Source organism: Ranitomeya variabilis, chromosome 2 (assembly GCF_051348905.1).
Source record: "Ranitomeya variabilis isolate aRanVar5 chromosome 2, aRanVar5.hap1, whole genome shotgun sequence".
NCBI lineage: Eukaryota > Metazoa > Chordata > Amphibia > Anura > Dendrobatidae > Ranitomeya > Ranitomeya variabilis.
In genome coordinates, this window is record NC_135233.1 from 873,546,201 (window position 1) to 873,572,941 (window position 26,741).

Below are 26,741 nucleotides of genomic sequence, written 5' to 3' on the forward strand. Positions count from 1 at the left end.
TGAGTTAACCGATACCCCATGTCATCAAAAACTAATTTTTAGGCACAGTGCAGAGCTCAGAAGTGAAGAAACGCCATATTACAGTGCAGATTTTGCTGAACTTGTTTGAGGGTGCCATTTACATTGGCAGAGCCCCTGAGATGCCAACTCAGCAGAAACCACCATAAGTGAACCCATTTTACAAACTAAACCTCTCAGTGAATACATCTAGGAGGGCAGTGATTATATTGACACCACAGGTGTGTCACAGACTTTTATAGCATTGAGCAGTGGAGAACAAATAGTTACATTTTCACCACCAAGCTTGTATATTAGCTCCAAGTTTTACATTTTCACACTGGGAAATGGGTAAAATCGACACCGAAATTTGTCCCACAATTTCTACAGAATGTGGCAATACCCCATATGTGGCTGTACAGTACTACTTAGCCATACGGAGAGATTCGGGAGAGATTGAGCACTTTATGTCTCCTGAAACGCCGATTTTCATAAAATAGTTTGCGGATTCAATATAAAGAGCCCATATGCGCTAGAAAAGCAGACTCCCGCCTCAAGTGACCACATTTTGGAAATTATAACCCTTTGGAAATTTACACTGTCATTCAAAAGTTTAGGGTCACTTAGAAATTTCCTTATTTTTGAAAGAAAAGCACAGTTTTTTTCCAATGAAGCTAACATTAAATGACTCAGAAATGTACTCTATACATTGTTAATGTGAACAACTATAAATGTATACCTGCTGTATGCAGTGTATATCAACAAGGAGGTATAGCAGAGGAAACATGACGATACTCGGATTGTATGTGGGTAACAAAATTCATCCCTAGGGTACAGACAGTAAATATGTATCTCTATATAAGAGTCCAAATTAGCAAAGAACTGGGCTCTAAGGCTATATACAGATCACAGTGTCCCCATATGTAATGGCCCAGAGTCCGCTAAAAATAGATCAATAATGCACGCTTACCCATATTGGAAAACAGGGGAGTAGATCCCACTTCACCCGGCTGCCGGGTAAAGTTGGAGATTTGTACAAGGTAAAAGGGATTTTGAATAAGGAAGGCTATCACTCCATTTTATGAAGAAGAACAAAAGACGTCACGCTATATAGTAGGAACCACCACTATAAATAGTACAAAAATATATAAATTTTATTTTGTCAGCCAAAAAAAAACAAAAACAAAGCACCACACTATTAAAATCATTTAAAAACCAGACTAAATCATAGGTTCCAAATAGGGAACCATCCCCCTGGACATGGTAAAGATAGAACACAATATACAGGTAAATATGTCAAGATGTAGTAGAATATTCAAATTACAGTGATGCAAGTGTCATGAGTATAAATCTGAATATACATCTGGATATAAGCGCTCCTCCCAGAAGGATATCACCACTATGCTAATCACACATGACAATGTTGGTATGGCACAGCTCGCAGCATGATTAATAATTTTGACAAAAAATGCGGGTACACTCTTGCTGCTAATTAGCGCCTAAATATTTGTATAGCAAATACAGTACAAACATTAAACCAATGATAATTGCATAGAGGTGAGCCCAAATAACGAGATCAAATGATGTCTAAAGACAACCAGGTCCTGGGATAGATGGTCACAGAGACAAAAAAGATATTATATATGAGCAATTGTCTCCCCTAAGGTCAGTCACCCCAAATGTCCCTAAGAGTCTAGGGCTCAGTACAAAAAAGGAGGTATATACCTATAGATGAGATGAAGCACCGCACAATGACTCAGTGCTAGGTGCCACCAAAAGAATGCTAAGGATAGCGCTGCCCAGAGAACATGAACCTGACATACTACCTATCACCCAGAGGTCCAGGGGACATCAAGCCCAACGCGTGTCGCCACCTAAAGTGGCTTCGTCAGGAGCAGGTGCCCTACCGTGCGGCTGACTCCTATATGTATACACAAATATTACATACCCAAATTGAAGAATCCACAAACAGCTGTGGGATGACGGCATGGCATAATGGCGAGGAATGTCTTGCCGGCTTTCCGAACGCCGGAAATGAGGTAGACAGGAAGGGTTCACAAAGCGGTACCAAAATGGCCGCGAAATTGGTTACTGCGCCTGTGCGAGCTCCTTATTCATAGACGCAATACGATCTTGTGGAGTACAAAGATGGCTGAACCAATCTTTACCGCGCATGCACTTATCTACTACTATCACTCCATTTTGCAACACCATGCCATACCATGTGGACAGCGCTTGATTGAAGCCAATTTCATCCTACAACTGGACAATGACCCAAAGCACACCTCCAAATTATGAAAGAACTATTTAGGAAAGAAGCAGGCAGCTGGTATTCTGTCTGTAACGGAGTGGCCAGCGCAGTCACCAGATCTCAACCCCATTGAGCTGTTGTGGGAGCAGCTTGACCATATGGTGCGCAAAAAGTGCCCACTGGTCACTGTAGTGACCAGTACATTATGCCCAGATCATTCTTCTGGAGGCATAGGTTAAGGTGGGTGGAATGCACTAAATAAATTATAATAATGAAGTGCGTTAGCCACCTGGGGACCACCGTGCAGAGATGGTACACTGCAGCTAAGAAGACAATGGCGAGATTTGCAGTGAGCATAACAGGCTTGAGCTGAGTTAATGTCACTTAGTGGAGCAGCAAGTGGCTGTGCCAATCGCACACAGTGATGGAAAAAGAACTCTGCTATGAGACCATGTTTATAGACACACGGCCGCAGAGTGAAAATGGCACTAAATGCATACCCTGTTAGCGTCACAGGAGTATGCAAACCCCTCTGGGACACAGGAACAGGTAGTAGACTCCAAGCACTCACAGAACTCTTCTCCAGAGGGGCCAGAATTCTAAAGGCACTAGTGCCTGCCCTGAATTCAACCACAAAAACTCCTCTCTGAAGAAGCCAGAATTCTAAAGGCACTAAGCCTGCCCTGAGCACATACAGCTGAGTCCACACTGCCGTTAGATTCCTCACAGAGTGCAGAGTAAGAATCCCGGCACCTAACAACATGCACCTGTAAATTTGGCGGGCTCTCATCAATGCAGAAAATACAAACATGGTCATTAAATGTGGTTTAGGTACACTGTGACTCAGAAGGCAGGGGGGAATTTGGATTTGTAAGTGTAGAATTTACTGAATTTCTTTTGGTGTCGAGGAGCCATTTTGATTTTCCAGAGCTTTTGTGCTACCAGTAACGTGGAAGATCCTATATTTCCATTAGCAGGTGATAAACCTAAGTGAGGGCTTGTTTTTTTGTGTATTGAGTTGAAGATTTTATTGGGAACATTTTACAAAACATTTATGAACACATTTATCTGTCGCTCTACTCTGAGCCATAGAATCATAGAATGGTAGAGTTGGAAGGGACCTCCTGGGTCATCTGGTCCAATCCCCTGCTCAAAGCAGGATTCACTAAATCATCCCAGACAGATGTCTTTCCAGCTTCTGTTTGAAAACTTCCATGGAAGGAGAACTCACCACCTCTCGTGGCAGCCTGTTACACTTATTAGTCACCTGTCAAAAAGTTTTTTCTAATATCTAATCTCTCCTCCCATTCAGTTTCATCCCATTGCTTCTAGTCTTTCCTTGTGCAAATGAGAATAAAGATGATCCTTCTACAATGTGACAGCCCTTGAGATATTTGTAGACAGCTATTAAGTCTCCTCTCAGTCTTCTTTTTTGCAAGCTAAACATTCCCAAATCCTGTAACCGTTCCTCATAGGAAATGGTTTGCAGACCGGTCACCATTCTGGTCGCTCTTCTCTCTGCTTGCTCTAGTTTGTTGATGTCTTTTTAAAAATGTGGTGCCCAAAACTGGACACAGTATTCCAGATGAGGTCTGACCAAAGATAAGTAGAGGGCAATAATAAATTTGCGTGATCTGGACTGTATGCTTCTGTTAATACATCCCAGAGTTGCATTTTCCTTTTTTGCTGCTGCATCACACTGTTGACTCATGTTCAGTTTATGACTTATTAGTATACTCGTCTTTTTCACATGTGCTGTTGCTTAGCCCTATTCTCCCATTCTATATATGGTTTTTCCTTTTTATTGCCCGGATTTAGTACTTTGCATTTTTCCTTCTTAAAAATCATTCTGCCCTTACATCGGAGATTCCATCTAAATCTTCAAGTGACGTGACAGATGAAACCCCTGATGAATCCATTCACTATAATGAGGCAGCAGAGTTACTCTGCACTCCATCTGGCCTCTGTTCAATGAAGACCATCTTTTCATAGGTGCAAAAAACTTTTATGCAAAACTAAAAAGACGGACACAGCGGAATCATTGGCAGTATAACGATAAAGCATTTTTTTGCCTCTTATTTATTGTTATGGTGTTCACTGAATGGGTTAACTAGTGAGACAGTTTTATAAAGCAGGTCGTTACGGATACAGCTATACCAAATATATGTACTTTTATTTTTTTATTTACATACATAAATGTATTGAAGAAAATATTTTTTTCTCTTTATTTGATGATTTTTTAAAAACAATATTTTTACACTTTTTAATATTTATTTGTTTTACTTTTTACTTTTTTTTACATTGTCCCATCCTGCGACATCATTGTCTTGTGTCAGATTGCTGACACTGCACTGCAGAGTATTACATTAGCATCTGATAGGCAGGGAAGCAGGCATGTCACACCTGCTTTCAGCAGGCGCTTACAAGCCACCTTCTCTGCAGGACCATGAAGGACCCCCAGCCGCAAGGTGGAGACCATCAAGAGAATGTGATCACATTGCGTTGTTCTGATGGAAGCACGCAGGGAACTCATTCCCTATGCGATGCTTATCTATCTTGCTGTCACTACTGACAGCGGCATCAGAAGGGCTAAATGTGCATTGCTGCGGGCTGTCAGCTCTCACACAGAGCTGTGACGCTCAGCATGAGGCTGCACAGAGCAGTACATGTACAACGCGTGTTGGGAAGGGGTTAACTACAGTTTGTAATGTAACTAAGGTAGGTAAAAAGCCAAGTAGGGGAATACATGCACAAGCCACTGAACTTCCTTCCTTCTCCCAGAAACTAGGAAAGTAGGAGAATGTAGAATTATGAGCTGCTTATTTAACAACTTGAGAATAATTAATTAAGTTTGGAAAAGTGTACTGATGGATCAAATATTTTGACTTTGCAGTATTAAAATAGCAACAGAGTAACAAATTGGAGGATAACTCCATACTATATTGATATACTTTTAACTCAATTTAACTGACCATACAGCTGACCATAGCTGACCATACAGTGGCATTTTTTATTTAGAAATATGTCGCAATTAGTGTTGAGCGATACCGTCCGATACTTGAAAGTATCGGTATCGGATAGTATCGGCCGATACCCGAAAAGTATCGGATATCGCCGATACCGATACCCGATACCAATACAAGTCAATGGGACACCAAGTATCGGAAGGTATCCTGATGGTTCCCAGGGTCTGAAGGAGAGGAAACCGCTGTTAACCGGCAGCCTTCTTTGCTTAAAATGAGCGCGTTTAGGGCCTTCCATGACGTCACGGCTTCTGATTGGTCGCGTGCCGCTCATGAGACCGCCACGCGACCAATCACAAGCCGTGATGTCATTCTCAGGTCCTAAATTCCTAGAATGAGGAGTTTAGGGCCTGAGAATGACGTCACGGCTTCTGATTGGTCGCATAGCGGTCACATGAGCGGCACGCGACCAATCAGAAGCCGTGACGTCATGGAAGGCCCTAAACGCGCTCATTTTAAGCAAAGAAGGCTGCCGGTTAACAGCGGTAAGGTGCAGGGGCCTCCGGAGAGGTGAGTATATCCATATTTTTTATTTTAATTCTTTATTTTACAAATTAATATGGTTCCGATACCGATTCCCAATACCACAAAAGTATCGGATCTCGGTATCGGAATTCCGATACCGCAAGTATTGGCCGATACCCGATACTTGTGGTATCGGAATGCTCAACACTAGTCGCAATATATAGCAATTGATCTTGAATTCTTCCATATATTAATTATTTTTGTGAAACATTGCAAATGTTGTTGCTGTTATATTATACAATGATATACATTTAATGTAATATGCAGCAAACAGCCTGCATATTATATTGTATAAAGATGTATTATTAACTTACCTCTTTTAACAGTAGTTTCCACAAAGGAGTTACTTTCACTACAATTGAGTTTAGTCCACAGATCCGTTGTCTGCCCAAACATAATACAAGTGATAATTGTACAATAGCCGTATGACATAGATCTATAAAGTTATGTGCCATTTTATTTTTATCTTAGTAAAGCCTTATCACTGTAAAATGCAATGTTATGTAGCTTTACAATATAATTTGTTTCATTTCCAGATTTTTAAAAAACTCTTCTCGCTGTCAATTATAAAAAACTATATCAATCATGTAACTGTATGCTTAATTAGAACAAAGCGCTTTTTTTTCTAGTGAGCCTCCTACCTATATAACCAGGTTTTCACCTTCTGGATATCAAAAATGAATCCACTGTGAGCAACCAGAGATATTCATAATTGACAACAATTAATGCATCAATCTTTTATTTTACAGGTCATCTGCTTTAATTATAAAAACTGGAAAACCAGTATATCATTATTCCAGAAATTAGATTGAGGAAAGGATAGGGGATAGGGGTGCTTATACCTGACTTCCTGTTCTTCTTTGATAAGACCAAAACTATATTTTGAGTGTATATCTGAGCAAGAGAGGTCTTTTTCCAGAACACTAAAAGAAAATATCTTTGATTATGAATTTATTTGATAAAGTACAGCATTAACGGAGTCATCCAGGACTTTTTTCTATGGAGCTAAGTACTTATCAGCAGGTACTTGCAAACTACATATCTTTTCTGCTGTGCAACAATCTCTCCCAGCTTAGAGTGGTCATGGGCCACTCCTGATGATTCTCCTAATTTCATGTGCTGTCATGTCAATTGAGCAGTTCCTTCTTTTCTGTTACTGTCAATGTATTTTGACTGACAGCTCCCTAATCGGCAGGTCGAAAGAGAAGGAACAGTTCTGTTGATGTGATGTCACAGAAAGTAGGAGAAACATTGCCAAAAGTGGTTTGTGACCGGTCAGAGCCAGGAGAGATCATCACAGGACAGAACAGGCAAGTATATAACAATGTCCTGTGAATAAGTGCCTAGCCCCATAGAAATACAATTAAGTCCCAGATAACAACATTACATTTTATTTGTAGTTCACTTACCCAAATTTTATAAACTTGTCCTCAGAGGGAATCCAGACATATCGTATTTTTTGCACTTGTATATATCTTACCTAGTAGAGTAAATGAGAGAAATGAGTAAGCATTGTATAATAAAATTACTTTTATGTATCACAATTAAAACAGCATATGTGGTTGTTTCACATTACTCTATTAATGTTGTTTATCATGTCAACCAGTAAACTATTCTAAATGCAGACATGAAAGGAGAATAGGAACTGAGCTTGTATCATTTGGGATAGAGAAACCAACATATCCCAATAGAGGCTCATCAGGTTAAACTTAAGGACATGCTAACTTTTGGCCAATGGCCACAAGTCATTATAACACACCACTATGGCACTGGTAGCTAACTTATTATGTGCTTTACTGTGTTACATTCGGTCCGGTCTCTGTACCTTCGCAAAGTCTCCGTCGGGACTCCGGCTCTGTGCCAGCTCCATGCTGTCCTGATACAGCCAGCAGGTTCTCGGGCCAAGAGCTTAGGTAGCGCGTGCTCGCTTCTGGTCTCTTAAAGAGACAGCGCACTATTTTAAAAAATGCTTCTGACTAAGCACTATTTCTAGCCCCTCCACCATAGGGAGGTTGCTGGAGCAACAAGTATCCACTGTTGCTTACTTCCAGTTTCTGCTAACATGTGCTTCTGCTTCTGAAGTTCTCTGCCAGTGCTCCGCTTATACTGTTTGCCTCCACAGACTATCTGCTACCCGTTACCTGGCTTTCCTAGACGACCTCCGATCTGCCTACTCCAGTTCCGTCTCGTTCCGACATTCAGTCACCCGTACCTCAGGACAACGTCAGTACTGCCGTAACCAGCTTCTACCCATACCCCCAGTACCCACCGGTTAGCTCTACATCACCTGCTAACCCTGCTAGTCCGTCTGTCCTGCTGGGTCTGCTACCACGTGTCTGGGGTCTAACTGGATGTAGCACCCGTGTCCCCCAGGCATCCCATTCTGACCCTGTTCGAGGGGTCTTACCACGGGTGTCTGGGGCTCACGTAGTCACGCCTCCTTCATAGCCCACCGGACCGTGGTCCCGAGGTTCCATGTTAAATTACAATAAAAACTAATGTGATCTTCAACATCTGTGCCTCCGTATCCATTCGTTACATACTGCTTTACAGGATATCAGGACTGCAAGCAGCACCTTCTATAGGAATGCAGAACCACAGGTTATTTTACAGTTCTTCTTCATTTATAACTACCTTGTTCTTCTCACAACTCAGCTCATATCACAGCTGCCTCATATCTTCTTCCATTGGGGTTACAAGTAGTATAGACATCATGAGTCAGTCGCAGCCGTGGCCTAAACTACCCAAGGATGCACCAGTTTCTTCCCATCAGAAAGCATACACCTACTATGGTGGCCAATTTTTAACACTAGTACATAAATGTAATGCATACAATGGTCCTTGTGATAATAATACTATATACACATAGAGCTCAACATGTCTTCGTCCCTGCCAAAAACACATTAACTCTACCTATAATCACAATAAAGGGTACACTACACTATATGCTTATATGCCAAAGATGAGCGGCTCATTAGAGATTCGAATTCATCAACTTCACTAAGTCCCCCCCCCCCCACAAAAATGATTTGTAGTAAATAAATTCATGGTAATCTCAATAGTAAAAACATTATAAGTGCTTGGAAAATACTTGTTGGGGAGAGGAGAGAGAGTCAAAGATCCCTGCTGACCATAAGAGCTTACACTCTACAGTAGAGAAAGAGGATCCCGTTAACCTTAGGAGCTTATACTCTACAGTAGAGAGAGAGGACCCTGCTGTCCATACAGTGGCATTTTTTTGTGTTTTGCTACCTCATAACTTCCTGTTAACCTTAAGAGCTTATACTCTACAGTAGAGAGAGAGGACCCTGCTGACCATACAGTGGCATTTTTTTGTGTTTTGCTACCTCTTAACTTGCAATTTCACTGGTTTCTTTTGAGGGTTTGCATCAGTTCATGTAAAGTAAATGCCTACAAGTGTGAACATTTGGTTTTCTTTTCATTGTGAAGACAACAACAATTAGGACAAAATAACTGAAAACTTCAATGTGCATAACTATACTCCCCCTAAAGTCAGTACTTTATAGTGTCTCCTTTTGCAGAAATTATAACTGTAAGTCACTTTGAATAAGTCTTTATCACGTAGAGATGAGCGAATTTGATCAGGTCCCTGCTTATTCGACAAGCTATAGCACTTACCAAATAAGCTGCAGAAGGAACGGCTCCACTGCTATGGTTTACGGCTGAGTGACAGTCACAACACATGTATGGATAGCCTGTTTGTTGGGCTCTCCTTTCATGCATTGTGACTGTTACCTAGCCATGACATATGCAGCTGTGGAGCTGAACAGCTGATCAGGCAGCGCAGTCCATGTGTCCGGATTCCCTCTGCCGCTTACTTGGTAAGCGCTATAGCTTACCGAAGACATAGTGTTTACATTCATGGCCAAAAAGTTCTATTTTGGTCTCATCTGACCACAGCAACTTCCTCCATACATTTGGGAATCCGTCACATGTCTTTTGGCAAGCTCAAGACAAGCATAATTTTTGTGCAGTTATATGGACAGATGCTCCAGTCTCTGCTTGGGAACTCTACAGGTCCTTTAGGGTTATCTTTAGTCTATTTGCTGACTAACTGCAGCTGGTGTTAGCTCTTACATGTCTCTGTCTAGTTGTATGTACTAACAGTAGGTAAGTTCCCTCTCAGAGGACGCTTGGAGGATTGCTGGCATGACATCTCAGTTGTCTTTTCAAGCTAAGTGTCCCCTTGTTTGTCTGCCCTCTTTGTCTTTAGTTGTAGTGGGGACTGACTAGTGCATACCCCCTAACCAGAGCCTATCACTAGGGTCAGGCAGGGATTGGATTCCTGCTCAATGACAGGTGCAGAATCTATTTAGGGATGTTAGGGCAGTCATGAAGATTTTCAATCTGCCTAAAGGTCTCTACTCCCCACTTCCTAAGTGTTTGGGCTCCACCTCCCTTAACCCTTTGTTGTTCACTTACTTATCCATCATCCAGCATGACATTAGCACCAGCCATATACTTTTGTAAAAGAAAAGAAAAAACAAAACTGACACTTGTTTTTTTTTGTGCGTGTGTTTTTTCGATGTGTTTTTTTTTTGTCTGGGTTCATGGATCCCATTTCTGTGCTGGCACAGCAGTTACAGAGGTTGTTACTGAAGATGACCAACTTTCTTTCTGAGGTTCAGCAGCAATGGCAGCGGCTGCAGACTCCTGTTGTGGGGGTCTCTGCAGGTTCAGCTTGAACCCAAAATTGCCCTCACAAACAGGTTTTTAGAAGGTAGGGACAGGTATTTTTGCATTTAAAGAATCTTGTAAACTATACAGGGTGAGCCAATTATATGGATACACCTAAATAAAATGGGAATGGTTGGTGATATCAACTTCCTGTTTGTGGCACAGTAGTATATGGGAGGGGGTAAACTTTTCAAGATGGGTGGTGACCATGGTGGTCATTTTGAAGTCAGCCATTTGGATCCAACCTTATTTTTTCGAATGGGAAGAGGGTCATGAAGGAATGCTAGCACAGGCTTCCAGTATCCGTTGTTTCAGATGCTGCACATCTTGTATCGTAAGGCATTTCTCTATGCTGTGAAGATAAGAGATGTGCAGCATCTGAAACAATGGATACTGGACGCCTGTGCTAGCATTTCTTCTGCGGTGTTGCTATCAGTGTGTCAAGAGTGGGAGAAGAGGGTTGCATTTACAATCCAACACAATGGGCAGCACTTTGATCACATTTTAAAAGTGGTCATAAACTTGTAAATAACTCATGAAAGAATAAAGTTACATTAAAACCAAGCACACCATTGTTTTTCTTGTGAAATTCTCAATAAGTTTGATGTGTCACATGACCCTCTTCCCATTTAGGTGTATCCATATAAATGGCCCACCCTGTAGTTTAAACTTCGACTTTACTCCTATGGGGATGAAAAACAACGTGTAGGAATTGTGATTTCACTGATGCAAGGGAATCCTCAATCCTGGGCTTTTTTTACTGCTACAGGATTCTATGTGTCTCCTGTCCATTGAAGGGTTTTTCAAGGCTTTAGCCCTTATCTATGATGATCCTGACCGTAATTACATGGCTGAATCAAGGTTTTGCCACCTTTAGTAGGGAAATCATTCAGTGGAGACTTATATCTCTGAAATCCGCAGGTGGGCAACCGATACCAAATGAAATGACCCGACTCTTAGAAGCCAATTTTGTCAAGGTCTTACTGAAAGATTAAAAGATGCTCTGGCAGTGTATGAAACTCCTGAGCCATTGGAGGCTTCCATGTAATTGGCTATATGGGTGGATAGATGCCTGGGGGATAGATAGGTAAGACCACCTTCTCCTGAGCCCTCTTTCTGGGACAATACGATTGTGTCAGTGGCGACGGTATAGGGGTGAACCTATACTTGTAGAGTTAGAGGACCCATGCAGTTAGTAGGTGCTTCTGCGTCATATGTCTCTCCTGACATTGGCAAGGAAAAGGGTGTGTGTTTTTTTGGGCCTGTCTTTTGATTCCTAAACAAAAATAGATGCGATTAACCCTTGAGAGCCTGGAGTTTGATGATCACAGGGTATGTTCCTTTTCAACCTGTAATTCTTGGTTTGTCCTGACAGCAGAGGTGGTGCTAGAGACCAGGACTGAGAACATTTCTGTGTTTGTGGACAGTGGAGCTTAAGTCAGTATGGTTGCTGCTAACTTTGCTAGACCTCATGGGCTTGCTTACTCTACCTTAGCTAAGCCTATTTCTATTTATGACAACAACTCAGCACCACTTGCACAGAGAGCAATGACGCAGATTGTTCATAACATAAGACTGAAGTTGGGGTCTTTTATTATAAGGCAATTACTTGTTATGTCCTGGAGAGTCTCCCCACTCCTATTGTTCTGGGATTACCCTGGTTGGCTCAAGCATAATCTGACAGTGGAATGGCAATCCAGAGAAATTGTGGGGAGATTACTGTCATGATAACTGCCTAAACATTTCCCTTTGTGCAGAATCTACGGGGACCTTAGCAGCATTTTTGTCTGGCTTTGAGGATGTATTTTCTGGGAGTGGGTGTCAGGATTTGCCCCCCATCAGTCATATGACTGTCCTATTTACCTGACTCTCATGTGGGGGAGTGTCTGGATGCTAGACTGAGAGAACTCCTGGCTGCAGAGCTCCCGCCAGGCATCTCCATATACCAGCTGATGAGTCCTGCACTGGCGCACTGTAACACTCATCAATGGGTCGCAGGAGGGTGAGAACCACTGCGCTTTCTGGAGCGATGTCGGCCATCTCGGTGACCACTCTGGATGTCTTCCTCCTGCGGGAGCAGAGCGGCACTGTGGTCTGGGCGCCATCTTGCCAGGAAGAGGAGGCAGCTAGAAGACACGAGGAGATCACAGCTCATGGTGCCCTAGATGAGGAAGAGCAGCCATGAGACCCGTCGGAAGCTGGGTCAACAGGGGTAATTAGGTTGCAAATAAAGAGAAGTCCCAGGGCAGCGTTGCATTGATGGGGTCCTGCAGACACTAATCTTCCCTGAACATTATGTTGCACAAAATGGCAGATCGCTACAGACAGCTGATGGAGGCCATCTCTCCCCCACCCTTGAACAGACACAAGTTGCAGAGCCTGTGTTGTTGCCTAGAAGTATAGTGACCCCATGGAATGGAGCAGTAATACTGAAAAAGAAGGGGTATTAAGTTCTCAAAAGGGTCCCCCTAGGCTAACCCCACGAACCACTTATGAGGAAAATGGGAGTGACTATATGGAGGGTTCCTCTGATGAGGGAGACCACCTGGACAAGAACCTTCCTTCACAATGGATGAGGGTTTTTTTTCACATTTCCCCTCAAAGAAAGACTTTAAAGCACTAATAGCGGAGGTCAAAGAATCATGCAGGTCTGAAATTGCCTGTGTGCTCCAGGATTTGCAGCTTTTGATAGGCAGAATTGATTGTTTGGAGGAGGATCACAACCTTACCAGATCCCATATGGCTGACCTGCACCAGACATCTATTTTGCAGAAGAAAACCGTTAGAGACCTTCGGGTTCAGCTGGAGTACTTGGATAATAGGGGCAGGAGATGTAACATTAGGGTGATAGGTGTCCCTGAATCTAATGAACAGGAAAATACCAAAATAATTCTGCAGGACATCTTTATATCCATCTTAGGAGACCCAGTCTTAATGCCCATTGACTGAGCTCATTGGGCCCTACACCTAAGGGATCATCATCATATCCACAAGACATTATCTGTTGCCTTCATGATTTTGAAGGAAAGAATTATGACAAAAGTCAGGTCCCAGATGGAGATATTGTAGCTGGATACCGCAATTCAATTATTTTTGGACTTGTCTCGTATTAATTTGCAAAAAAGATGGCTCCTCAGGCCTTTGCCTGCCATCCTGATAAACCTTAGAATCCCTTACAGGTGGATTTTCCCTTTGCTCAAACAGCACGGAGAAAGGGTATCTCAGTGTCTGGAGGACCTTCCAGCCTTTTGTGATACATTGGGGCTCCAGATCCCTAAGATTGCAGACAGGGATATTCCTGCCCCTGGGGTCCACCTCCGCCTCCGGTTTGGACCCAGAAAAAAGGAAAGGAATGTCTGAGTAGTAGGGGTGACAAGAGTGGACCACCTCAAAATGGACTTCGCTGACTTGTTAGACTTAACTTAATGGATTCTGTTGTTGACAGGTTGCAGCAAATTTGGGCTCATGTGGTGGACAATTTGGTGTTGTCTCAGGAGGAGGACGTTTTGCTAACCGTCGTCGGTGTGTTGGTTCCAGGCTTCGGGTTGGGGATTTGGTCTGGTTGTCTTCCCGTCATGTTCCTAAGAAGGTTTATTCTCCTAAGTTCAAGCCTCGGTTTATTGGTCCTTATAGGATTTCTGAGATTATCAATCCAGTGTCTTTTTGTTTGGCCCTTCCAGCCTCTTTTTCCGACTTGTTAGACTTAACTTAATCTTATAATTATTTTTTTCTCTTTCGTATAATGCAAGATTCAGGTTATAGAAGTTGTTTATATCTCTTAAAAGAATATTAGCTGGTGCAGGCTAATTTTTCTAATATGTCTTAAGTATTTGGAAGCCAAATTTTTCTGTAGGCAGGTAATTGTGCAAGATTTTGGTACTATATGCCCAGGGGAACCCTGGTTAGGCCTGCAATAGAAGATAGTTTTCCTTTGCCTTATTTCAGGATATTTATCTTTCTCCCTCTATGCAGGTTAAATGCTGGAAGGGATCACTGTATACTGGAGGCACTAGGAGAGGTGATAGTTTCCTAATTCCTTACACATGTGATTAACTTAACCATACATGACACGCATAATATCACTGAACGTTAGGGGCCTTAACTTCCCTAGAAGAAGGAGGCTCACCCTTCAGGAATTGAAGTCTCAGAGGACCGACATAGTTTTCCTACAAGAGACTCATTATGATAACTGGGGCACTTTCAAGTTTGCCTTTAACTCCTTTCCTGTGTCCTACTCTGCTTTCAACAATAATAAGAGGAGGAGTGGCAATTTTAATATCATCAGGTTACCCTTTGCAAGTGAACAGGACACATATTGACCCTGGGGGTAGATTTGCAATCCTAGGGGCCGTTCTGAGGGGTATGTCCATCATTTTATGCAACCTATATGCTCCAAATACCGGTCATATCAAATATCTGCTAAAAGTTTTTTCCCTGATTTAAAAACTTATGCTGGCAGCCTTATTAGTTGGTGGCAACTTTAATATCCATTTTTTCAGAGATATCTGATAGACATCTTCACCCGCCTCTGTTCCCTTACTAATGTCACTAACTCACTCCTCCCCCGTCTGACCACAACCTAATGACATTTTCTTCCCTCTCCCCTCCTAGTGCGCAACCTCCACTCCACAAACTGACTCACCCTTGCAGAAATCTCAAACACCTCAATTTAAACTTATTCTCTGAGTCCCTTCACCCTCTTACAGACATAGCTTCCTTCCATGACACAGAGGCTGCTGCCACTTTTTATAACACCACAATAACAGCTACACTTGATTTGGCCACCCCCTCATGCATAGCAAAACTCGTAGAATCAACAGGCAGCCCTGGCTAACCAGCCCAACCAAAGAACTGAGACAGCCTTCCAGGGTCGCTGAACGGAGATGGAAGAGATCTCGTTCTGCTGAGCACTTCACTGCATCCAAGCAGTCCCTCACCAGCTTCAAGTCCACGGTCACTGCCGCAAAACAATCTTACTTCTCATCTCTCATATCCTCCCTGACTCACAACCCTAAACAGCTCTTCAACACTTCAATTCTCTACTCCGTCCCCCAGCATCTCATTCCTTCCCTCTCATTTCTGCTGAAGAATTTGCCTCTTTCTTTAAGCAGAAGATCGATAACATCAGACAAAGCTTTGGCCCACAGCCCCCAATGCCCCTCCTCTTGACTTCTCAGCCCTGTTCCAAAGCCAGCTTCTTCCCCTTGACAGATGATCAGCTCTCCATTCTTCTGTCAAGATCACATCTTACCACTTCCACGCTTGACCCACTCCCATCCCACCTCATCCCTAACCTTGCAAAAGTCTTCATCCCAACCCTTACACAACTCTTCAACCTCTCAATCACAAACGGTGTCTTCCCCTCATCCTTTAATCATGCATCAATCACACCTATCCTCAAAAAACCCTCCCTCAACCCATCCTCTGTGTCCAGCTATCGCCTGATATCCCTTCTTGTTGTGAATTCTGCTCTTGGGCTCCCTCCGGTGGTTATAAGTGGTAGCGCTGCTGTCTTTGGATCATCAGGTGTCTCCACTTATTACAATTCTGACTGGGCTATTTAGCCTGGCTTGACCCTTTAGTCAGTGCCAGTTGTCCATTGTTCCTGGAGGATTCACATCCCTGCTTGGTCTCTCCTGCTTGCTGTTCATTTCAACAAAGATAAGTCTGGCTTTGTTTTCTGCAGTCCACATGTTGTGGGCCTATAGTTCAGTACATTTCCTTGTTTTGTCTTGTCCAGCTTGGTCTGTATAAGGATTTGTTCAGCCAAGCTGGTATCTCTGGAGATGCAGATATACCCTCCATATCTTTAGTTAGATGTGGAGATTTTTGTATTTTCTGTGGTGGATATTTTCTAGTGTTTAATACTGACCGCATAGTACTCTGTCCTATCCTTTCTATTTAGTTAGACCGGCCTCCTTTGCTAAATCCTGATTTCTGTCTGTGTATGTTTTTTCCCTCTCCTCTCACAGTCAATATTTGTGGGGGGCTGTCTATCCTTTGGGGATTTTCTCTGAGGCAAGATAGTTTTCCGTTTCTATCTCTAGGGGTATTTAGTCCTCCGGCTGTGACGAGGTGTCTAGGGAGTGTCAGGTACATCCCACGGCTACTTCTAGTTTGCGGTGTTAAGATCAGGGTCTGCGGTCAGTACAGGTACCACCTTCTCCAGAGTACGTCTCATGCTGCTCCTAGGCCACCAGAGCATAACAGTACAAATGGCCAACAATGAGTTAATTGCATCTCAGAAGAAGGGAAGGAAAGTGCTGAGCCATTTTTTTTCTGTAGTCTGTTGTGTCTTTTTTTCCCTCTTTTCCTCTGGGTGGCTCAGGAGTTTGGCACTGGCATGGATGTTCAGGGATTGGCTTCTCGTGTGGATCAACTTGCTGCTAGAGTACAGGGTATTTCCGATTATATCGTTCAGACTCCGGCTTTGGAGCCTAGAATTCCAACTCCTGATTTGTTTTTTGGGGACAGGTCCAAATTTTTGAGCTTTAAAAATAACTGTAAACTGTTTTTTGCTCTGAAACCCTGTTCCTCTGGTGATCCCATTCAGCAGGTTAAAATTGTCATCTCTCTGCTGCGTGGTGATCCTCAGGATTGGGCATTTTCCCTGGAATCTGGGGATCCTGCTTTGCTTAATGTAGACACCTTTTTTCAGGCGCTAGGGTTATTGTATGATGAACCTAACTCAGTGGATCATGCTGAGAAGACCTTGTTGGCCCTGTGTCAGGGTCAAGAAGCGGCAGAATTGTATTGCCAGAAATTTAGAAAATGGTCTGTGCTGACTAAATGGAATGAGGATGCCTTGGCGGCAATTTTCAGAAAGGGTCTTTCGGAATCCGGGTCAGAAAGGGTCTTTCGGAGACCACTCACTGGTCTGAGTGATTCTATGTCTCTGGCCATTCAGATTGATCGGCGCTTGTGCGAGCGCAGAGTTGTGCACACTATGGCATTGTCCTCCGAGCGGAGTCCTGCGCTTATGCAGTGTGATAGGATTTTGTCTAGAGCTGAACGACAAGGATTCAGACGTCAGAATAGGTTGTGTTTTTACTGCGGCGATTCTGCTCATGTTATTTCTGATTGCCCTAAGCGTACAAAGAGAATCGCTAATTCCGTTGCCACCAGTCCTGTACAACCTAAATTTCTGTTATCTGTTACCCTGATCTGCTCATTATCGTCATTTTCTGTCATGGCATTTGTGGATTCAGGCGCCGCTTTGAACTTAATGGACTTAGAATTTGCCAGACATTATGCTTTCCCCTTGCAGCCTTTGCAGGACCCTATTCCTTTGAGGGGCATTGATGCTACACCGTTGGCTAAAAATAAACCTCAGTTTTGGACACAGCTGACCATGTGCATGGCGCCAGCCCATTAGGAAGATTGTCATTTTCTGGTGTTGCATAATTTGCATGATGCTATTGTGCTGGGGTTCCCATGGTTACAGGTACATAATCTGGTTTTAGATTGGAAATCTATGTCTGTGACTAGTTGGGGTTGTCAGGGGGTTCATGGTGACGTTCCTTTGATGTCAATTTCCTCTTCTCCCTCTTCTGAAATTCCTGAGTTTTTGTCAGATTTCCAGGATGTATTCGATGAGCCCAAATCCAGTTCCCTTCTACCGCATAGGGACTGTGATTGTGCTATTGACTTGATTCCAGGCTAAGTTTCCTAAGGGCTGACTTTTCAACCTGTCTGTGCCAGAACATGCCGCCATGCGGAGTTATGTTAAGGAGTCTTTGGAGAAGGGGCATATTCGGCCATCTTCTTCACCATTGGGAGCAGGTTTTTTTTTGTTGCCAAGAAGGATAGCTCCTTGAGACCCTGTATTGATTATCGCCTCTTGAATAAGATCACGGTCAAGTTCCAATACCCTTTGCCTTTGCTTTCTGATTTGTTTGCCAGGATTAAGGGGGCTAGTTGGTTTACTAAGATTGACCTTCGAGGGGCATATAATCTTGTTCGCATTAAGCATGGTGACGAATGGAAAACTGCGTTTAATATGCCCGAAGGCCATTTTGAATACCTTGTGATGCCATTCGGGCTCTCTAATGCTCCATCTGTGTTTCAGTCCTTCATGCATGATATCTTTCGGAATTATCTTGATAAATTCATGATTGTATATTTGGATGATATTTTGATTTTTTCCAATGATTGGGAGTCTCATGTGAAACAGGTCAGGATGGTATTTCAGATCCTTCGTGATAATGCTCTATTTGTGAAGGGGTCTAAGTGCCTCTTTGGAGTGCAGAAGGTTTCTTTTTTGGGTTTCATTTTTTCTCCCTCATCTATAGAAATGGATCCGGTTAAGGTTCAGGCCATACATGATTGGATTCAGCCCACATCCGTGAAGAGCCTTCAGAAATTTTTGGGCTTTGCTAATTTTTATCGCCGTTTCATTGCCAACTACTCCAGTGTGGTTAAACCCCTGACCGATTTGACGAAGAAAGGCGCTGATGTGACGAATTGGTCCTCAGCGGCTGTTTCTGCCTTTCAGGAGCTTAAACGCCGATTTACTTCTGCCCCTGTGTTGCGTCAGCCGGATGTTTCTCTTCCTTTTCAGGTTGAGGTTGACGCTTCTGAGATTGGGGCAGGGGCCGTTTTGTCTCAGAGGAATTCTGATGGTTCCTTGATGAAACCGTGTGCCTTCTTTTCTCGAAAGTTTTCGCCTGTGGAACGCAATTATGATGTCGGCAATCGAGAGTTGTTGGCTATGAAGTGGGCATTTGAGGAGTGGCGACATTGGCTTGAGGGGGCCAAGCACCGTATTGTGGTCTTGACCGATCATAAGAATCTGATTTACCTCGAGTCTGCCAAACGGCTGAATCCTAGACAGGCTCGATGGTCCCTGTTTTTCTCCCGTTTTGATTTTGTGGTCTCGTATCTTCCGGGTTCTAAGAATGTTAAGGCTGATGCCCTCTCTAGGAGCTTTTTGCCTGATTCTCCTGGGGTCCTTGAGCCGGTTGGCATTCTGAAGGAAGGGGTGATTCTTTCTGCCATCTCCCCTGATTTACGATGGGTTCTTCAGGAATTTCAGATTGATAAACCTGACCGCTGTCCAGTGGGCAAACTCTTTGTTCCTGATAGATGGACTAGTAAAGTGATTTCTGAGGTTCATTGTTCTGTGTTGGCTGGCCATCCTGGGATTTTTGGTACCAGAGATTTGGTTGGTAGGTCCTTTTGGTGGCCTTCTTTGTCACGGGATGTGCATTCTTTTGTGTAGTCCTGTGGGACTTGTGCGCGGGCCAAGCCTTGCTGTTCCCGCGCTAGTGGGTTGCTTTTGCCTTTGCCGGTCCCTGAGAGGCCTTGGACGCATATTTATATGGATTTTATTTCAGATCTTCTGGTTTCCCAGAGGATGTCGGTTATCTGGGTGGTTTGTGACCGGTTTTCTAAGATGGTTCATTTGGTACCTTTGCCTAAATTGCCTTCCTCTTCTGATTTGGTTCCATTGTTTTTTCAGCATGTGGTTCGTTTGCATGGCATTCTGGAGAATATTGTGTCCGATAGAGGTTCCCAGTTTGTTTCTAGGTTTTGGCGGGCCTTTTGTGCTAGGCTGGGCATTGATTTGTCTTTTTCTTCCGCATTTCATCCTCAGACAAATGGCCAAACCGAGCGAACTAATCAGACTTTGGAAACTTATTTGAGATGCTTTGTATCTGCTGATCAGGATGATTGGGTGGCTTTCTTGCCATTGGCCGAATTTGCCCTTAATAATCGGGCTAGTTCTGCTTCTTTGGTTTCGCCCTTCTTTTGTAATTCTGGTTTTCATCCTCGTTTTTCTTCAGGGCAGGTTGAGCCTTCTGATTGTCCTGGGGTGGATTCTGTTGTTGACAGGTTGCAGCAAATTTGGGCTCATGTGGTGGACAATTTGGTGTTGTCTCAGGAGGAGGCTCAGCGTTTTGCTAACCGCCGTCGGTGTGTTGGTTCCCGGCTTCGGGTTGGGGATTTGGTCTGGTTGTCTTCCCGTCATGTTCCTATGAAGGTTTCTTCTCCTAAGTTCAAGCCTCGGTTTATTGGTCCTTATAGGATTTCTGAGATTATCAATCCAGTGTCTTTTCGTTTGGCCCTTCCAGCCTCTTTTTCCATCCATAATGGTTTTCATAGATCTTTGTTGCGGAAATATGTGGTGCCCGTTGTTCCCTCTGTTGATCCTCCTGCACCGGTGTTGATTGATGGGGAGTTGGAGTATGTGGTTGAGAAGATTTTGGATTCTCGTTTTTCGAGGCGGAAGCTTCAGTATCTTGCTAAGTGGAAGGGTTACGGCCAGGAGGATAATTCTTGGGTTGTGGCCTCCGATGTTCATGCTGACGATTTGGTTTGTGCCTTTCATTTGGCTCATCTTGATCGGCCTGGGGGCTCTGGTGAGGGTTCGGTGACCCCTCCTCAAGGGGGGGTACTGTTGTGAATTCTGCTCTTGGGCTCCCTCCTGTGGTTATAAGTGGTAGCGCTGCTGTCTTTGGATCATCAGGTGTCTCCACTTATTACAATTCTGACTGGGCTATTTAGCCTGGCTTGACCCTTTAGTCAGTGCCAGTTGTCCATTGTTCATGGAGGATTCACATCCCTGCTTGGTCTCTCCTGCTTGCTGTTCATTTCAACAAAGATAAGTCTGGCTTTGTTTTCTGCAGTCCACATGTTGTGGGCCTATAGTTCAGTACATTTCCTTGTTTTGTCTTGTCCAGCTTGGTCTGTATAAGGATTTGTTCAGCCAAGCTGGTATCTCTGGAGATGCAGATATACCCTCCATATCTTTAGTTAGATGTGGAGATTTTTGTATTTTCTGTGGTGGATATTTTCTAGTGTTTAATACTGACCGCATAGTACTCTGTCCTATCCTTTCTATTTAGTTAGACCGGCCTCCTTTGCTAAATCCTGATTTCTGTCTGCGTATGTTTTTTCCCTCTCCTCTCACAGTCAATATTTGTGGGGGGCTGTCTATCCTTTGGGGATTTTCTCTGAGGCATGATAGTTTTCCGTTTCTATCTCTAGGGGTATTTAGTCCTCCGGCTGTGACGAGGTGTCTAGGGTGTGTGAGGTACAACCCACGGCTACTTCTGGTTGCGGTGTTAAGATCAGGGTCTGCGGTCAGTACAGGTACCACCTTCTCCAGAGTACGTCTCATGCTGCTCCTAGGCCACCAGAGCATAACACCTTCTCCCTTATGCTTCAAAACTGCTGGAACAGCATGTCCATCTTGAACTGTCCTCCTATCTCTCCTACTGCTCCCTCTTTGACCGGTTACAATCTGGCTTCCAACCACATCACTCAACTGAAACTGCCCTAACTAAAGTGACCAATGACCTACTAACCGCCAAGAGCAAGCAACACTGCTCTGTCCTCTTCCTCCTGGACCTGTCTTCTGCCTTTGACACTGTGGACCACTCCCTCCTGTTACAGATTCTCTCATCTCTTGGCATTACAGACTTGGCCCTATCCTGGATCTCATCATATCTAACAGACCGGACATTCAGTGTCTCCCTCTCCCACACCACCTCCTCATCTCGCTCCCTGTCTGTCGGTGTTCCCCAAGGCTCAGTTCTAGGACCCCTACTCTTCTCCATCTACACCTTCAGCCTGGGACAGCTCATAAAATCCAACGGTTTACAATATCATCTATTCGCTGATGACACGCAGATCTACCTACCTGGACCTGACCTCACTTCCTTATTGACCATAATCCCACAATGTCTGTCTGCTATTTCATCCTTCTTTTCTGCCCGTTTTCTAAAACTGAACATGGACGAAACAGAATTCATCATCTTTCCCCCACCTCACTCTACCCCTCCACCTGACCTATCCATCAATGTTAATGGCTGCTCACTTTCCCCGGTTCCTCACGCTCGGTGCCTCGGGGTGATCCTTGACTCTACCCTCTCTTTCAAGCCACGTATCCAAGCCCTTGCCTCCTCTTGCCGATTCCAGCTCAAAAACATTTCCCGGATCCGTGCATTTCTTGACCATGAGAACAACAAAAACACTAGTACATGCCCTTATCATCTCCCGCCTTGATTACTGCAACCTCATACTCTCTGGCCTCCTCTCTAGCACTCTGGAATCACTCCAATCCACCCTAAACTCTGCTGCCCGACTAATCCACCTGTCTCACCGTTATTCTCCAGCCTCTCCTCTCTGCCAGGCCCTTCACTGGCTTCCTATTGCCCAGAGGCTAAAGTTCAAAACATTAACAATGACATACAAAGCCATTCACAACCTTACTCATCCATACATCTGTGACATGGTCTTTCTCCCACAACTACATCCAAGACTTCTCCCGTGCTTCCCCTATACTCTGGAACTCTCTACCCCAAAACATCAGGCTCTCGCCTACCACAGTATCCTTCAAAAGGAACCTGAAGACCCACCTCTTCCGACAAGCCTACAATCTGCAGTGATCCCCAATCTACTGAACCACCGCATGACCAGCTGTGACACTCTCCTAGTGTATCCTAACCCATCCCCTGTAGACTGTGAGTCCTCTCTCCTCCTGTACTTGTGTGTGCCTTGTTTTACTCATGTTTATTGTACTTGTCTATATTTTCCCCTTTCACATGTAAAGTGCCATGGAATAAATGGCACTATAAAAATGTGTTATAATAATAATAATAATAGACACTCTGTCAATAATAAACCCCCACCACAAAATCTAATTAGAATGGCGAGAGACTATAGAAAACTAATTACGACTAATTCCTTATTTGATTTGTGGAGAATAGATCCTCCTGTGAACAGAAACTTCTCCTTTTACTCTCCCTCCCCATTGCAACCATAACAGAATTTATTTTTTTTGCAAATATATTAACTCCTAAGGCTGAGATGGGTAAAATTAGCTGGTCTGACCATGCCTCGGTTTTGTTGGACCTTAATCCACTCAACTGTTTTCCAGGGCTTGTCACTGGCGATTGAATGAGTTACTAATTAATGACCCAACTGTCTGGAAGACCTTATTGGACCATCTCACTGACTTCTTCCATTTGAATGAGGGGTCAATTTCCTCTCCTTCAGTCCTGAGGAAAGCTCAGAAGGCCATCAAGAGGGGTTATTGTATCAAAGAAGGTTCCAGATTGAAAACAAATGATAAATTTTAACTCAATAAATTAACCTCTCAACTAATTAAAGAATGTAGGTTAACTGTTTCACCCTCCGTGAAGGTATTGAATAAGGTCGTGGGGATTGTAAACAAATTAAAAGACATTTCAATGCATAAAGTTGAAAAATTTCTTCTTTATACAAAATAAAAATATTACGAAAAGGTAATAAAGCACACACGCTTTTGGCTAGATTACTGAAGGATAAAACTTTGAACTCTGATCCCCAGGCCCTGAGAGGGGCTGATGTAACAATCCATGATAATCCAACTGAAATTTCAAAACTATTCTATAATTTCTATAGTAAATTGTATAACCTACAAGATACTCACCCCATAAATAGGGCTGATAGAAATATTGTATTGAAATTTTTTTTATCAAATTTAAATCTCCCTATTCTACCCTCTGAGGCCTTACTGTCTCTTAATCAGCTAGAGAGCCAGGAAAAATTTATGGATATTTTGAAAGATCTCCCTTTGGTTAAATCCCCTTGACCAGGTGGGCTGATGTACACTGCTCAAAAAAATAAAGGGGACACTAAAATAACACATCCCAGATATCACTGAATGAAATATTTCAGTTGCAAATCGTTATTCATTACATAGTGGAATGTGTTGAGAACAATAAAAAATAAAAATGATCAATGTAAATCAAAATTAACATCCCATGGAAGTCTAGATTTGGAATAATACTCAAAATCAATGTGGAAAATCAAATTACAGGCTGATCCAACTTCAGTGGAAATGCCTCAAAACAAGGAAATGATGTTCTGTTGTGTGTGTGTGGCCTCCATGTGCCTGTATGACCTCCCTACAATGCTTAGGCATGCTCTTGATGAGGCAGTGGATGGTCTCCTGAGGGATCTCTTCCCAGACCTGGACTAAAGCATCAGCCAAGTCTTGGACAGTCTGTGGTGCAACGTGACAATGGTGGATGGTGCAAGACATGATGTCCCAGATGCGTTCAATTGGATTCAGGTCTGGGGAATGGGGTGGGCCAGTTCATAGCTTCAATCCATTCATCTTGCAGGGACTGCTGACACAATCCAGTCACATGAGTTCTGGTATTGTCCTGCATTAGGAGGAATCCAGGGCCATCTGCACCAGCATATGGTCTCACAAGGGGTCTGAGGATCTCAATTCGGTGCCTAATGGCAGTCATGCTACCTCTGGCGAGCACATGGAGTGCTGTGCGGCCCTCCAAAGAAATGCCACCCCACACCATTACTGACCCACTGCCAAACCGGTCATGCTGAAGGATGTTGCAGACAGCAGATCGCTCTCCACCGTATCTCCAGACTCTGTCACGTCTGACACATGTGCTCAATGTGAACCTGATTTCATCTGTGAAGAGCACAGGGCGCCTTTGGCAAATTTTCAAACATGGTCTTCTATAGCAAATGCCAAGCGTCCTGCACGGTGTTGGACTGTGAGCATAACCCCCATCTGTGGACGTCCGGCACTCAGACCATCCTCATGGAGTCAGTTTCTAACCATTTGTGTAGACACATGCACATTTGTGGCCTGCTGGAGGTCATTTTGCAGGGCTCTGGCAGTGCTCCTCATTGCACAAAAGCTGAGGTAATGTTCCTGTTACTGGGTTGTTGCCCTTCTACGGCCACCTCAACATCTTCTAGTGTACTGGCCTGTCTCTTGTTAGCGCCTCCAGCCTCTGGACACTCCGGCGACAGACACAGTAAACCTTCTTGCCAGAGCTTGAATTGATGTGCCATCCTGGATGAGCTGCATTACCTGAGCCACTTGTGTGGGTTGTAGAGTCTGTCTCATGCTACCACGAGTGTGAAAGCACAACCAACATTCAAAAGTGAGCAAAACATCAGCCAGAAAGCATTGGTACTGAGATGTGGTCTGTGGACCCCACCTGCAGAACCACTCCTTTATTGAGTGTGTCTTAATAACTGCAAATAATTTCCATCTGTAGTCTCTTCCATTTGCATGTGAAATTTATTGTCAGTGTTGCTTCCTAAGTGGACAGTTTGATTTCACAGAAGTTTGATTTACTTGAAGTTATATTCTGTTTAAGTGTTCCCTTTATTTTTTTGAGCAGTATATATATATATATATATATATATATATATATATATATATATATAAATACATAAATAAAAAAAATATCTGTGCATGTATATATTACACAGATAGATGGAAGAAAAGCTGGTAATTCACCTGCCGTGTTCTGTAAAATTACTGCAGGAGCCGACAGGATAGAAGAGATGGATTACATACAGTAAATACAAATAGAATAGGTAGATATATAAATGTCAGTGACAAATACAATTATTATAGTGTGTGTGCAAATTACTGGACATGTATTTAATTAATAAAAGATTAATTTTCAGATAAAAAATGGCGTTGGCTCTCCTATCATTTTCATGACAAGCAGAGGGAAAGACGACGGTTGGGGCAGATGTTTATAGCCTGGAAAGAGGTAATACCCATAGAGCTCGCCAAGCTATTAATATCAGCTCACAGCTGTATACATAGCCTTTACTGGCTATTAAAATGGGGGACCCTAAAAATATTACATAAACATCAGCTCTCTGCTGACCCAGAAAAGGCAAATCTCTAAGATGCACCAATTCTGGCCCTTAGCCTCGCTCTTCCCACTTGCCCTGTGGCGGTGGCAAGTGGGGTGATAGGTGGTGGGGTTGATGTCACCTTTGTATTGTCTATTAACATCAAGCTCCGAGGTTGTTAATGGAGATGCGTCAATAAGAGGCCCTCATTACTAACCCCATTTCCACATTGTAAGAAAACACAGACACCTAGAATAAAGTCCTTTAATTGAAAAAAATGACACAGACTCCTTTAATAATCTCAATTAAACCATACTTACAAACTCGCCTAATCCCACCAAAGCCCTCGATTTCCTGTAATAAAAGTAAAATAAAAAAAAACAATATAACACACCTGTCTGTCGTTGATTCCACGTCGTAACGTAATCCATGTCTGGGGGAGGAATAGTTTTCAACCTGAACAGTGCCAAGATGTGACCGTCCAGGCTGAGAACCACTGGTGAATGAGATGCTGCGAGCGCAGCCTCAGTAACTAGCGGTGATGTCGCTGAGGCTCCGTTCCCAGCCGGGCTGAACTGTGGTGACCTCAGTGAGATCCACGTTAGCACTGTGAGAAAGTCCACGGT

At 43.4% G+C, this 26,741-nt stretch overlaps 1 protein-coding gene across 1 annotated transcript in view; it reads right to left on the minus strand.

Moving 5' to 3' along the window:
* The window catches only part of LOC143808065 (putative cation-transporting ATPase 13A4), a 597,320-nt gene that overhangs the window by 431,980 nt on the left and 138,599 nt on the right, over positions 1–26,741 (minus strand). Inside the window, exons 4-6 of the mRNA XM_077290324.1 lie at positions 7,206–7,276; positions 6,639–6,719; positions 6,111–6,180 (exon numbers count right to left, since the gene is read on the minus strand). Of these exons, the coding sequence (XP_077146439.1) occupies positions 6,111–6,180; positions 6,639–6,719; positions 7,206–7,276 (222 nt within the window). The remainder of the gene's footprint in view (positions 1–6,110; positions 6,181–6,638; positions 6,720–7,205; positions 7,277–26,741) is intronic.